The sequence below is a fragment of the Macaca nemestrina genome, chromosome 13, assembly GCF_043159975.1.
Source record: "Macaca nemestrina isolate mMacNem1 chromosome 13, mMacNem.hap1, whole genome shotgun sequence".
Taxonomy (NCBI): Eukaryota; Metazoa; Chordata; class Mammalia; order Primates; family Cercopithecidae; genus Macaca; species Macaca nemestrina.
In genome coordinates this window covers 24,107,228-24,123,102 of record NC_092137.1, presented here as the reverse complement: position 1 = coordinate 24,123,102, position 15,875 = coordinate 24,107,228, and the positions used below count along the sequence as shown (strand labels likewise).

Genomic DNA, 15,875 nt, shown 5'->3' with positions numbered 1-15,875 from the left:
CTACAAATGGGGCCAGCACCTGAGCTACAGCATGTGACCATAAGGAATAACAACCATAGTACAACCTGGACCTGGGACCAGAGATGTGCCCCACCAAGAACTGGGAGACTGCAGGACCATTTTGTAGGATGACACAAGCCCACAGCATGACGGTACAACTCAAGGTTGAATGTCTCCAAAAACAATTAATATTGGACTTCTCACTGATTTGCACACGTTAGGGCCAATATCAGTTCTAATAAAACCTCTCTAAAAAGGGTAAAAATTATCCCCTGAACACCATTTTAAAAAATGGTATCTACGCCGGGCACGGTGGCTCACACCTGTAATCCCAGCACTGTGGGAGGCTGATGTGGGCAGATCCCGAGGTCAGGAGTTCAAGACCAGCCTGACCAACATGGTGAAAACCCGTCTCTACTAAAAATACAAAAATTAACCAGGCCTGGTGGTGTGAGCCTGTAATCCCAGTTACTCAGGAGGCTGAGGCAGGAGAATCGCTTGAACCCGGGAGGTGGAGGTTGCAGGAGCTGAGATCGCACCATTGCACTCCAGCCTGGGCAACAGAGTGAGACTCCATCTAAAAAAAAAAAAGAAAAAAAAAGGGTATCTATTTCATACGTGCAATAAACCTTTTAAAATAATTTGTGTCACTAAATTAACTTGAATGCAATGCAATTATATTTTTTCAGCCATAAAATTTTTCTTTTTTTTTTCCCCCCCAGACAGCGTCTTACTCACTCTGTTGCCCAGGCTGGAGTGCAGTGGCACTCAATCTTGACTTACTGCAGCCTCCACCTCCCAGGTTCATGTGATTCTCCTGCCTCAGCCTCCTGAGTAGCTCGGACTATAGGTGCATGCCACCACACCCAGTTAATTTTTGTACTTTTAGTAGAGACAGGATTTCACCATGTTGGTCAGGCTGGTCTTGAACTCCTGACCTCAGGTGATCGACCCACCTCAGCCTCCCAAAGTGCTGGGATTACAGGCATGAGCCACCACGCCCAGCTGCCATAAAATTTTTCTAGAGATCTATTGTACAACATGATGGCTATAGTTAATAACAAGGTATTGTATTCTTGAAAATTGCAAAGAGAGTAGATTTTATGTGTTTTCACTTAGAAAAAAGCCGGTGTTTGTGAGGCAATGTATGTTCATTGGTTTAGTCATTCCACAATGTACACATATTTCAAAACAACATTTTATACAAGATAAGGCCAAGCACAGTGGCTCAAGCCTATAATCACAGCACTTTGGGAGGCCAAGGAGGACAAATCACTTGAGGTCAGGAATTTGAGACCAGCCTGGCCACCACGGTGAAACCTAGTCTCTACTAAAAATACAAAAATTATCCGGGCGTGATGGCACATGCCTATAATCACAGTTACTCAGGAGGCTGAGGTGGGAGAATCTCTTGAACCCGGGAGGCGGAGGTTGCAATGAGCAGAGATCGCGCCACTGCACTCCAGCCTGGGTGACAGAGTGAGACTCTGTCTGAAAAAAACAAAACAAAACAAAACACCACATCTGTGCTCTGCTATTTACAGCTAGGTGACTTTGACAAGTGACCTGAGCCTCACTTGTCTCATCTGTGACTTACCTCATGCAGTAGCAGTGAAGATGAAATAAATGTGAAAAAAACCCTAAGACTTGGTTAATCCATCAGTGCAAGGTTAATTAATTCTGCTATTAGTAACAGAATACCATGCAATGAAGACAATTATATATTTATATTTTGACAAAGAAGAAAATAAACTATTGAGGGAGGGGAAGCCCATTATAAAACCAAATGTAACTCCATTCTTATAAAATAAAAATGTGAATATATACACATATATAGAAAGAAATCTAGATAGATATACAGAAAACTGTTAATGAGTTAACATTATAATGAATTAATTCTGGGTAATGGAATTTTGGTTTTTTATTTTCTTAATTTGAAAATCAATTTTCTTATTTACCTATCATGAAAATGTGTTACTTTTGTAACAAATTTAAAAGTCTATGGAATTTTTAAACGCTACCTATTACCCAATCATTATCCAGTATTTTCCACTTTTGTGGAGATTTAATTTACTTTGGCCTTTGGCTTTTTGTTCCTTTCTAAGATCAGGCGATGGGAAACTATGCTTAAAATGTTACTGCACTTCTAGGGAGTTACTTTAGGACTGCTCATGTATTAGGGCTGCTCAAAACAACCAAACACATAATACCAAAGTTAAAAAAGAAATCTACCCTACCTTCAGAAAATTGGGATCCTTCTTGCTCATATAAAAGGGATCATACTCTTTTGGATCATAATGTTCTATAAATGCATTTCCCTATAGCAAGGAAATAAAACCACACACAAGAACAAGAGGTGCACAGTTAATTTTGAGTATATCAGGACTTGAGAGTCAAACACACAGTATCATTCTTATGCTTGAAAGCGGCATCAGTGATAAATGCAAAAAGAAAGAGAAGGCTACATTTGAAATTTAATTTATTCAACCAATAAGGTACAGTGAAGGAAGGAATCTACTTAAAATCTGTAAGATTTTAATAAAGAATTTTGGAACACTAAAAGATTTGGGAATTTGCTTTTAAATGCTTACTAGTCAAACATCTCAGATTTTTAAAAAATGCTAGAAGAACAGCTATATTTTAGAGCTTTGCAAATAACCAAGTTCCAGAACAAAAGAAAAATATGTCCTGAAACCAGAGTCCAAATTATTTATTTATTTATTTTGTAATTTTAATTTTTTTTTTTTTTTTTTTTTTTGAGACAGAGTCTTGCTCCATCACCCAGGCTGGAGTACAGTGGTGTGATCTCGGCTCACTGCAATCTCCACCTCGCAGGTTCAAGCGATTCTCCTGCCTCAGCCTCCCAAGTAGCTGGGATTACAGGTGCCCACCACCATGCCCGGCTAATTTTTATATTTTTAGGAGAGACAGGGTATCACCATGTTGGTCAGGCTGGTCTCTAACTCCTGACTTCAGGTGATCCACCTGCTTCGGCCTCACAAAGTGCTGGGATTACAGGTGTGAGCCACGTACCCAGCCCAAACTTTTTAACTTGATAATTCAAATTAGCAATTACATGAGGAGGCCTGGGCCCAGTGGCTCACGCCCGTAATCCCAGCAGTTTGGGAGGCCGAGGCAGGTGGATTACCTGAAGTCAGGAGTTTGAGACCAGCCTGACCAACATGGAGAAACCCCATCTCTACTAAAAATACAAAATTAGCCAGTGTGGTGGCACATGCCTGTAATTCCAGCTACTTGGGAGGCTGAGGCAGGAGAATTGCTTGAAGCCGGGAGGCGGGGGTTTGCAGTGAACCGAGATTGCGCCATTGTACTCCAGCCTGGGCGACGATCAAAACTCCGTCTCAAATAATAATAATGATAATAATAATATTAATAATTACATGGGGAAAACACAGAAAAATGGTTCTAATGTACACAATTAAACCTAATCTTCTTTTTCTGTCCTTTCCAAATGTCCTGGGTTTAAGAATACTTTATGCTATTATATAACAGGGTATAGATTATACATATGTAGAGGGGACAGGGACAGACTGACTGGATGATTATAAATGAACAAAGATGACATGAGGCTTTAAATCAACTGAAAAAAGCAACAAATGATCTCTTAGTACCTTTTTATTTACATGTTTTAAAAAGCCATCTAATTCCTCTTGCCTCCTTTTTTTAATCTTCTTATGTGAGCAAACTTTTTCTATAATTTTCTTCTGAAGAGGATCTGCCACATGGTCAACCCATCTTTTATATAACATCTCCTTTCTTCTTGCATTTAAGAAGGCATGATGTTGTAAATACTTATTTAGTTCCTAATAAACAGTGGTAGAAAAGACAAATACATTATCCTAAAGCTTTCTTGTTCTAAAATTTTCCAAAACTTAAAACTTCGTAGGTTTAAATTACTCCTAAGAATAACCCTCAAAGACATTCATTAATTCAATCATTTCTTTGGCTTTAACTTCTACTATGTGACATACACTCTGCTGCAAATAAGGAAAACACAGGTATTTGGGGCAACATGCGTGCCCTCCCTGGGGAGAAAGACTAAAGAACAAATCAAAAGCAAGGCAAGGTGGCGCCTGCCTATATTTCTAGCTACCTGGGAGGCTGAAGCTAGAGAATCGCTTGAGCCCAGGACTTCAAGGCTGCAGTACACTATGACTGGGACACTGCACTCTAGCCTGGGCAACATAGTGAAAACTCATCCCTAAGAAACAAACAAATTCACAAACAGTGGGAGGGGGAATATAACAAGATGTATATTTATATATGATGCATATATAAATGGCATACTATAAATAAAATAACTGAAAACAGAGGAGAGAAAAACCATTTCCTAGATTCTTAAAAGATTCCCAGTTTGGTGGGCCTCAGAAATTTAAACAGACCTACCATAAGACCCAACAATTCCCCTCCTAGCCAAATGAATGAAAATTCAGGACTCAAAGAAATACTTGTATACCAGTGTTCATTCCAGCATTATTCACAATAGCCAAAAGGTGGAAATGATCCAAGTATCCATCAACAGATGAACAGATAAAATGTGGTATATACAAACCACATTTATTTACATGTGTAATATGGAATATTATTTAGCCATAAAAAGGAATGAAGTTCTGATATATGCTACAATGTGGATGAACTTTGAAAATAGTATGCCAAAGTGAAATAAGTCAGACACAAATGGACAAATAGTATAGGATTCCACATATATAAACTATCTAGAATAGCCAAAATTCCTAGAGACAGAGGGTAGATTAGAGGTTACCAAGTGCCTGGGGGAGGGAGAAATGACGAGCCACTGCTTACTGAATACAAACTTTCAGTTTGGAGTAATGAAAAAGTTTTGGAAATAGTGGTGATGGTTGCACAACATTATGAATCTAATCAATGACACTGAATGGTACACTTAAAAATGGTTAAAATGGCAAATTTTATATTGTGTATATTTACTTTTATATTGTATATGTTGAAAAAAATGATTAATTTTTTTCCAAAGCCAAGACTCCCAAAGTGGGAGACATTTGGGCTGGGCCTTTAAGAATGAGGATTTAGGCTACGTGCGATAGCTCACGCTGGTAATCCTAGCATTTTGGGAGGCCAAAGCAGGAGGATCACATGAGCCCAGGAATTCAAGACCAGCCTGGGGAAAATAGTCAGACTTTGTCTCTACAAAAAAGTTAAAACTTGGCCAGGAGTGGTGGTAATCCCACACCTGTAATCCCAGCACTTTGGGAAGCCAAGGTGGGCAGAACACTTGAAGTCAGGAGTGCGAGACCAGCCTGGCCAACATGGTGAAACCACATCTCTCTCTACTAAAAATACAAAAGTTAGCTGGGCATGCTGGCATGTGCCTGTAATCCCAGCTACTTGGGAGGCTGAGGCAGAACTGCTTGAACCCGGGAGGTGGAGGTTGCAGTAAGCCAAGACAGCGCCATTGCACTTCCGCCTGGGCAAAGAAGTGAGACTCCATTTCAAAAAAAAAAAAAAAATTAAAACTTAGCTGGGCTTCGTGGCTCACACCTGTAACCCCAACTACTCGGGAGGCTGAGGCAGGAGAATCACTTGAGCCCAGGAGGCCAAGGCTGCAAAGAGCTGTAATTGTGCCATTGCACTCTAGCCTGGGTGACAGAGTGAGACCCTGTCTCAAAACAAAAAAAAAAGAATAGTTATCCAGGAAGAGAAGGGATGGCGGAAAAAGAGGAAGAAAAACATTCTATGAAAAAAGAAAAAAGGAAAAAAACCTTCAGTACAACTGACCTTCAGATTTAAAAAAAAAAAAAAAAAAAGGGCAAGAGTAAAGAGGCAGAAGTGTAGCACAACCTAATCCAAGTGGAGAGTAGCCTGCAAAGAAGGTGCTTGGTTAGGCTACAAATTAATTCATTCTCACCAAACCTTCTTATCCAGCTTTCATATAGCAAATAAAGTCTTGTGACTACTAGGATGAGTGTGAACTTCAAAACGAAAAAAATAAAATATTAAGAACCCTGAGAGGTCTGCTAGGCCAAGTCCCTCCCTAACCTCTGGCCATAGCACACTTCAGCCATTCCCAATGTTAGTTCCTTTTCTTTTTAAAGAACTCTAAAGAAATTTCTTAAAAATAAAAACAGGTTACCCACTCCAGTGTCCCCGGTGTTTAGTACACTTCACATGGATGTTCTTCTTGTCACATTAAGCCCATCCTGGCTCAGTGTAGCCCTGTTCTATGTATATCTGAGTAATAATTACTCAGTGTGTTCTGCTAACAGCTCTTAAGGATTAGCTCATTTGTAGTGACTGCTGAAACCCACTAGGACAAAGAAACAAGTGAGTAGAGGGAAATTCCTGTGCCTCTCTGTGAAGGAATTCCCACGAAGTACAGGAAGGGAGGAAGTCCATTAAAGCAATCTCAGACATCCCTTAAGGTTAATTCCAGGTGCAAGGGAGTATTCTTTTAATTCTTTTTTCCATATTTTCTAAATAGTTTTTATATGATATGCTACATATAAAAAGGAAAAACTACATTCAATTTTTAACTGAGATGCATTTTGTAGCCAGTTCTTACCTTAATTATATAATTTTCTCTGTATAATATTGATTGAATAGCTGCCTCAGTATCTTCTTTAGCTAAGACCTGAAAGGACAGAATTAAACTTTGAAAAGAAAATCTTTAAAAACTATTAGTGCTATCTGGAATCATTATATTTAGCATGACAGACATATCCCTGGAAAGTTCTCTATGCATGCAGTTTGCAGTTTGTCTTCTCCAAATCATATCATCGAGTGCTTTTTTTTTTTATTTATATATTTTTTTGGAGACAGAGTCTTGTTCTGTTGCTTAGGCTGCTGGAGTGCAGCAGCACCATCTCGGCTCACTGCAACCTCCAGTGGGTTCAAGCGATTCTCGTGCTTCAGCCTCCCAAGTAGCTGGGATTACAGGTGTGCAACACATGCCTGGCTAATTTTTGTTTTTTTAGTAGAGACAGGGTTTTACCATGTTGGCCAGGCTGGTCTCGAACTCCTGGCCTCAAGTGATCTGCCTGCCTCAGCCTCCCAAAGTGCTGGGATGACAGGCCTAAGCCACCATGCCCAGCCCATCAAGTACTTTTTAAACAGTATTTCAACCTGTCTGCTCTTGGCTACAGCAAAATGTAACTCAGCTCACAGATATTTTGAGTCCCAAAATGGTCAAATGTCTTTCCCGGAGTCACACGGTAGATAGAATCCATCTTTTTTCACATCTTATAAAATGCTTTTACTTTTCTGGGTTAAAATAGATTAAATTAGGCCTTTATTTGAGGCTTTCTGACTGTGTAAGACATACTGATCTTCCAGCGTTGATTCTTACAGAACTAGCTAAGAATATGTCAACAGTTTCACTAAAAGCTTAGTGCCACTTAAGGCAAACTCTATACATAGAAGAAATGTCACTAGTGAACAATAACACAAGGTCTTAGAAAGACTTTCTATTCAATCTCCTGCTCTTCTTTGTGTTCTTCCATAATGAATTCACCCACTAATTTTGTTTTTGAAAATTACTGAAACATAAGCCTACGGATATAATAAATCAAGGAAATGAGTTATATTTTTATTCATTAACTTATAACTGTATATAAAATGTAAAAGTATAATTAAACAATTGGATCTTCTCAAAATGAAAGCTCTTATTAAAATAAAAGGAAACATATTCATTTAATTAATTTTTCCATGACCACTGACAAATTATCCAAGACTGAAACGAATTTCTTAGACAGCATTGACATAAATATAATTGTAATAAATTTATTTATCATTAGCGAATATGGCTATCAAATAAATATTAATAATAAATTTTATTTTTATGTACTTATTTTGGAGACAGAGTCTTGCTCTGTCACTTAAGCTAGAGTGCAGTGGTCTGATCATAGCTCACTGTACCCTCAAATTCCTGAGCTCAAGCAATGTTTCTGCCTCAGCCTCTCAAAGTGCTAGCATTACAAGCATGAGCCACCACCATGCCCAGCCAAATACTGTTTTTATATACAAGTCACATTTTCAGATTTTGAAATAACACAATCTTTAGGGAATAGTGATATTAGTGACAAAATTATGACAGCATTAATTGTTCCATTTTTATAACAAATTTCCACAATTATTAAATACCTGCCAGAAAATGGAAGAGGTTGATTTCTAGCACAGAATTGCCTTTGAGATCCTCTTGTTATTACAAAAAAATAAAACATTCTCAAGTTAACTGTCAGTGGAAGTAGTTGTCTTCGGTCCCACTGCTTTTATTTCCAGAACAGATGAGTAAAATCTCATCTAAGAACTGTCCTTCCCCATTAACATCCAAAGAAGCCAAGGCTCATGGGAGCTAAGCAACAACTAGAAGCATAGAAAACTCAAATGAGTCTACTCTAGTTTGTTTTCTTTGTTATTTTTGCCTCATAGAGTTGCCCTTCCTGGTAAGTCTGTACCCAGATAGGGGGTAGTGAATTAACATTCCAGATGAAAAATATATATATAAAAAACAACAAACTGAAGACACTGGAGAGTTATCAAAAAGCAGGGAGTTAATGAATGCTATTCAGCACTAGGAAAAAACAAAAACAAACAAACAAAAAAACAGCACTAGATGAATTTCCAGTTTTTTATTAACTTGCCTGAGGAAGGGCCTTAGTCTGAGCTAAAGCAGGTGGCTAAAACTCAGATAGAAACATGCAGCCTAACTGGTTCAGAAATTAGAAGACAGAGTTTGGGGTAATCATGAGAGCTGGAAGGTGAAAGGAAAAATATTGGAAAGGAAGGAGCCAAAAAAGAGATGCCACAAATTCTGCAAATGAACTCTGACCAAATATCTGGCAAACTCTTAAACTGTACATGCATAAGGCAGACTCCATGTAGCCCAGCTAAAGATAAAAAAAGACTAAACAGTGACTTCATCTGCTGCCAACTTCAGGAAAGACAAGTTTGGAGTTCGAGTTCAGCCAAGATAACTGCTTCCTAAAACAAAAACTCAATATTCTTCAGAGGCATATAACAGAATCCAGACCCTCCACAATGTATCATTCATAATGTTCAAAATGTAATCTAGAATTACTAGACACATAAAGAAACAGAGAAATGTGACCCATACTTAAGAAAAAGGCAATCAGTGGAGACCAACTCTGAAATGACCCAAATGTTGGAATTAGACAACAAGGATTTTGGGGGCAGGGCTGAGATAGCCGACTAGAAGCAGTGTGATCAGAGGTTCCCATCGAAAAGAACCATAACAGCATGTGAATCCTGTACCAGCAACCAAAGTACCCAGGTTCTGTCATCAGAACTGACTAGGTGGCTGGCATGACCCACAGAGAGGAAGGAAGAACAGTGTGGTGTGGTGGCCACCTGAGAGCCACACAGGGCAGAGGAGCCCCCACCCCCCAGCCAAGGGAGGCAGTGAGTGAGCGTGCTACCCAGCCTGGGAAAACATGCTTTTTCCATGGGACTGTGCAACCCACGGATCAGCAGATCCCATTCATGAGCCCATGCCACCAGGGCCTAGGATCCCAACCGCGGAGCGGTGCAGGTTCTCAACAGCTTCTAAGCTAGAATCTGCTTAAGCTTGCTGAGTTCCTGTGGGGAGGGACGACCAGCACCACAGCTGAGGCTGCCTGCTGTCTAAGCCATTTGAGCTCCTTGTGGGAGGGGTACAGCCAACATTGGGACTGATAGCCACCTAACACACTAAGCTCCCAGGGTCAGGGAAGGGAGCCATCTTTATAGCTCCAGGCCCCACTTTTCCCCCGCTGCAGCCAGGGAGGCTAGACAGCTTGGTCCCAAGAGGTATCATCCACCAGCCCAACCCACCAGCTGTGGCAGACGGCAGACAGAGTGCCTCTTCAGGCCTGACCTTGACCCATCCCTCCTCACTGGGTAGGGCCTCCCTGCAGGAACTCCAACAACTCCAGCCAGGGGCTCAGGGACAGAACGCTGATCTCCCTGGGCCTGAGCCCCTAGGGATAGGGGTGGCCGCAGCCTCCACAGACCAGCAGACTTAGTCTTTGCTCCTGCTAGTTCTGAGGAATCCAGGCAGCCCAGACAAGTGGGTTTCCCCCAGTGAGGCACACCCCCTTCACCAATGGACAGTCAAAGTGCTTCATTAAACAAATCCTGCTCCCTGCGCCAGCCAACTGGGTAAGACCCTCCAACAGGGGTTGTCAGACACCCTATACAGGAGCATTCCTACTGGCATCAGGTTGGTACCCTAGAGGTTAGGGATCCCAGAAGAAGGAGAAGGCATCTATCTTTGCTGTTCTCCAGCCTCCTCAAGTGACATCTCCAGGTGCAGGAGTGAACCAGATTAATAGGGCCTGAAGTGAACCCCCAGCAAACTGCAGCATCTCCACAGAAGAGAGACCTGACCATTGCAAGAAAAACAGAAAGCAACAATAACAGCATCAACACAAAAAAAAGTCCCCAGAAAAACCCATCCAAGGGTCAGCAGCCTCAAAGATCAATACTAGACAAATTCATGAAGATGACAAAGAATCAATCAAAAAATGCTGCAAACCCAAAAGGCCAGAGTGCCTCTTCTCCTCCAAATGATTGCAACGCCTCTCCAGCAAAGGCACAGAACTGGACGGAGGATGAAATGGACAAATTGACAGAAGTAGGCTACAGAAGGTGGGCAATAACAAACTCCACTGAGCTGAAGGAGCATGTTCTAACCCAATGCAAAGAAGCTAAGAACCTTGGTAAAAGGTTACAGAAGCTGCTAACTAGAATAACCAGTTTAGAGAGGACCATAAATGACCTGGTGAAGCTGAAAAACACAGCAAGAGAACTTCGTGAAGCATACACAAGTTATCAATAGCCAAATAGACCAAGTGGAAGGAAGGATATCAGAGTTTGAAGACCATCTTGTTGATATAAGGCATGCAGACAAGATAAGAGAAAAAAGGAATGAAAGGGGACAAACAAAACCTCCAAGAAATATAGGACTATGTAAAAAGACCAAACCTAAGATTGATTGGAGTACCTGAAACAGGCGGGGAGAATGGAACCAAGTTGGAAAACACACTTCAGGATATTATCCAGGAGAACTTCCCCAACCTAGTAAGACAGGCCAACATTCAAACTCAGGAAATACAGAGAACACCACTAAGATACTCCATGAGAAGATCAACCCCAAGACACATAATTATCAGATTCTCCAAGGTTCAAATGTAGGAAAAAATGTTAAGGGCAGCCAGAGAGAAAGGCCAGGTCACCTACAAAGGGAAGCCCATTAGATTAACAGTGGACCTCTCAGCAAAAACCCTACAATCCAGGAAAGAGTGGGGGCCAATATTCAACGTTCTTAAAGGAAAGAATTTTCAACCCAGAAATTCATATCTAGCCAAACTAAGCTTCATAAGTGAAAGAGAAATAAAATCCTTTCCAGACAACCAAATGCTGAGTGATTTCATCACCACCAGGCGTGCCTTGCAAGAGCTCCTGAAGGAAGCACTAAATATGGAAAGGAAAAAACCACTAGCAACCACTGCAAAAACACACCAAAATATAAAGACCATGACACTATGAAGAAACTGCATCAACTAATGTGCAAAATAACCAGATAGCATCAGGATGACAGGATCAAATTCACATATAATATTAACCCTAAATGTAAATAGGCTAAATGACCCAATTAAAAGACACAGACTAGCAAATTGGATAGAGTCAAGACCCATCCATGTGCTCTATTCAGGAGACCCATCTCACATGAAAAGACACACATAGGCTCAAAATAAAGGAAAGTAGGAAAATTTACCAAGCAAATGGAAAGCAAAAAAAAGCAAAGGTTGCAATCCTAGTCTCTAATAAAGCAGACTTTAAATGAACAAAGACCAAAAAAGACAAAAAGGGCATTACATAATGGTAAAGGGATTAATTCAACAAGAAAAGCTAATTATCCTAAATACATATGCACGCAATACAGGAGCACCCAAATTGATAAAACAAGTTCTTAGAGACTTACAAAGAGACTGAGACTCCCAAACAATAATAGTGGGAGACTTTACACTGTAAATATTTGACAGATCAAATATTTACAAACTATAAAATATTTACAAACACTCCACTGTAAATATTTGACAGATCAATGAGACAGAAAATTAACAAGGATATTCAGGACTTAAACTCAGCTCTGGATCAAGCGGACCTAATAGACATCTACAGAACTCTCCACCCCAAATCAACAGAATATACATTCTTCTCAGTGCCACATGGTACTTATTCTAAAATCAATCACATGCTTGGAAGTAAAACACTCCTTAGCAAATGCAAAAGAACTGAAATCATAACAAACAGTCTTTCAGACCACAGTGCAATCAAATTAGAACTCAGGATTAAGAAACTCACTCAAGGCCAGGTGCGGTGGCTCATGCCTATAATTCCAGCACTTTGGGAGCACGAGGCAGGTGGATCACAAGGTCAGGAGTTCAAGACCAGCCTGGCCAAGATGGTAAAAACCCATCTCTACTAAAAATATTAAAATTAGCCGGGCACGGTGGTGCATGCCTGTAATCCCAGCTACTTGGGAGGCTGAGGCAGGAGAATTGCTTGAACCTAGGGGCAGAGGTTGCAGTGAGCTGAGATTGTGCCACTGCCCTCCAGCCTGGGCAACAGAGTGAGACTCTAACAAGAAAGCAAAGAAAGAGAAAGAAAGAAAGAAAAAGAGAGAGAGAGAGAGAGAGAGAGAAAGAGAGAAAGAGAGAAAGAGAGAAAGAAAGAAAGAAAGAAAGAAAGAAAGAAAGAAAGAAAGAAAAGAAAGAAAGAAAGAAAGAAAGAAAGAAAGAAAGAAAGAAAGAAAGAAAGAAAGAAAGAAAGAAAGAAAGAAAGAGAAAGAAAGAAAAGAAAGAGAGAAAGAAAGAAAGAAAGAAAGGAAGGAAGGAAGAAAGGAGGGAGGGAGGGAGGAAGGAAAGATAAAGAAAAAAGAAACTCACTCAAATCACACAACTACATGGAAATTGAACATGCTCCTGAATGACAATGACTTCTGGGTAAATAATGAAATTAAGGCAGAAATAAAGAAGTTCTTTGACACCAATGAAAACAAAAAGACAGTGTACCAGAATCTCTGGGACACAGCTAAAGCAGTGATAAGAGGGAAATTTATAGCACTAATTGCCCACATAAGAAAGCTAGAAAGATCTCAAATTGACACCCTAACATCACAATTAAAAGAGCTAGAGAAGCAAAGGCAAACAAATCCAAAATCTAGCAGAAGACAAGAAATAACTAAGAGCAGAATGAAGGAGATATAGAGACGAAAAAACCCTTCAAAAAAATCCATGAATCCAGGAGCTGGGTTTTTTTTAAAAATTAAGAAAATAAATAGACCGCTAGCTAGACTAATAAAGTAGAAAACAGAGAAGAATCAAACAGATACAATAAAAAATTATAAAAGGGATATTTTCATCACTGACCCCACAGAAATACAAACTACCATCAGAGAATACCATAAACACCTCCATGCAAATAAACTAGAAAATCTAGAAGAAATGGATAAATTCCTGGACACATACACCTCCCAAGAATAAACGAGGAAGAAGTCGAATCCCTGAATAGACTAATAACAAGTTCTGAAATTGAGGCAGTAATTAATAGCCTACCAAAAACAAAAAACAACAAAAGGCCCAGGACCAGAGGGATTCATAGCTGAATTCTACTAGAAATACAAAGAAGAGCTCATACCATTCCTTCTGAAACTATTTCAAACAACTGAAAAAGAGGGACTTCTCCCTCACTCATTTTATGAGGCCACCATCATCCTGATACCAAAACCTGGCAGAGACACAACAAAAAAAGGGAACTTCAGGCCAATATTCCTGTTGAACTACGATGCAAAATTGTCAATAAAATACTGGCAAACCGAATCCAGCAGCACATCAAAAAGCTTATCCACCACGATCAAGTCGGCTTCATCCCTGCAGTGCAAGGCTGGTTCAACATATGCAAATCAATAAACATAATCCATCACATAAATAGAACCAATGATAAAAACCACATGATCATCTCAATAGATGCAGAAAAGGCTTTCAATAAAATTCAACATCCCTTCATGTTAAAAACTTTCAATAAACTAGGTATTGATGGAACATATCTCAAAATAATATGAGCTATTTATGACAAACTCACAGCCAGTATCATACTGAATGGGCAAAAGCTGGAAGCATTCCCTTTGAAAACCAGCACAAGACAAGGATGCCCTCTCTCACAATTCCTATTCGACGTATTACTGGAAGTTCTGGCCAGGGCAATCAGGCAAGAGAAAGAAATAAAGGGTATTCAAATAGGAAGAGAGGAAGTCAAATTGTCTCTGTTTGCAGATGACATGATTCTATATTTAGAAAACCCCATCATCTCAGGCCAAAGACTCCTGAAGCTGATAAGCAACTTCAGCAAAGCCTCCAAATACAAATTTGATGTGCAAAAATCACAAGCATTCCTATACACCAACAATAGACAAGCAGAGAGCCAAATCATTAATAAACTCCTATTCACAGTTGCTACAAAGAAAAAAAAATACCTAGGAATACAGCTAACAAGGGATGTGAAGGACCTCTTTCAGGAGAACTACAACCACTGCTCAAGGAAATAAGAGAGGACAGAAACAAATGGAAAAACATTCCATGCTCATGGATAGGAAGAATCGGTATCATGAAAATGGCCATACTACCCAAAGTAATTTATAGATTCAATTCTATTCCCATCAATCTACCATTGACATTCTTCATAGAATTAGAGAAAACTACTTTAAATTTTACATGAAACCAAAAAAGAGCCCATATAGCCCAGACAATCCTAAGCAAAAAGAACAAAGCTGGAGGCATCACACTACCTAACTTTAAACTATACTACAAGGCTACGGTAACCAAAAAAGCATGGTACTGGTACCAAAACAGACATATTGACCAATGGAACAGAATGGAGACCTCAGAAATAACACCACACATCTACAACCATCTGATCTTTGACAAACCAGACAAAAACAAGCAATGGGGATAGGATTCCCCTTTAATAAAGAATTCCTTTAATAAAAGGATTCCCTATTTAATAAATGGTGCTGGGAAAACTAGCTAGCCATACGCAGAAAACTGAAACTGGACCCTTTCCTTACAGTGTATACAAACATTAACTCAAGATGGATTAAAGACTTAAATGTAAAACCCAAAACCATAAAAACCCTAGAAGAAAACCTAGGCAATAACATTCAGGGCATGGGCAAAGATTTCATGACAAAAATGCCAAAAGCAATTGCAACAAAAGCCAAAATTGGCAAATGGGATCTAATTAAACTAAAGAGCTTCTATACAGCAAAAGAAACTATCACTGGACTGAACAGGAAACCTACAGAATGGGAGAAAATGTTTGCAATCTACCCATCTGACAAAGGTCTAATATCCAGAATCTACAAAAAACAAACAAGTTTACAAGAGAAAAAAAAATCAAAAAGTGGGTAAAGGATATGAACAGACGCTTCTCAAAAGAAGACATTGGCCGGGCGCAGTGGCTCAAGCCTGTAATCCCAGCACTTTGGGAGGCCGAGACGGGCGGATCACGTCAAGAGATCGAGACCATCCTAGCTAACACGGTGAAACCCCGTCTCTACTAAAAATACAAAAAACTAGCCAGGCGTGATGGCAGCGCCTGTGGTCCCAGCTACTCGGGAGGCTGAGGCAGGAGAATGGCGGGAACCCGGGGGCGGAGCTTGCAGTGAGCTGAGATCCGGCCACTGCACTCCAGCCTGGGCGACACAGCGAGACTCCGTCTCAAAAAAAAAAAAAAAAAAAAAAAAAAAAAAAGACATTTACATGGCCAACAAACACATGAAAAAAAGCTCAACATCACTGATCATTAGAGAAATACAAATG

At 39.9% G+C, this 15,875-nt stretch overlaps 1 protein-coding gene across 1 annotated transcript in view; it reads right to left on the bottom strand.

Annotated features, from left to right (window-relative positions):
• LOC105479818 (family with sequence similarity 228 member B) overlaps positions 1-15,875 on the bottom strand; it is a 110,965-nt gene that overhangs the window by 27,337 nt on the left and 67,753 nt on the right. The window contains 3 exon segments of the mRNA XM_071076287.1: positions 2,238-2,318; positions 3,633-3,824; positions 6,560-6,628. Coding sequence (XP_070932388.1) covers positions 2,238-2,318; positions 3,633-3,770 — 219 coding nt within the window. The 5' untranslated portion in view covers positions 3,771-3,824; positions 6,560-6,628.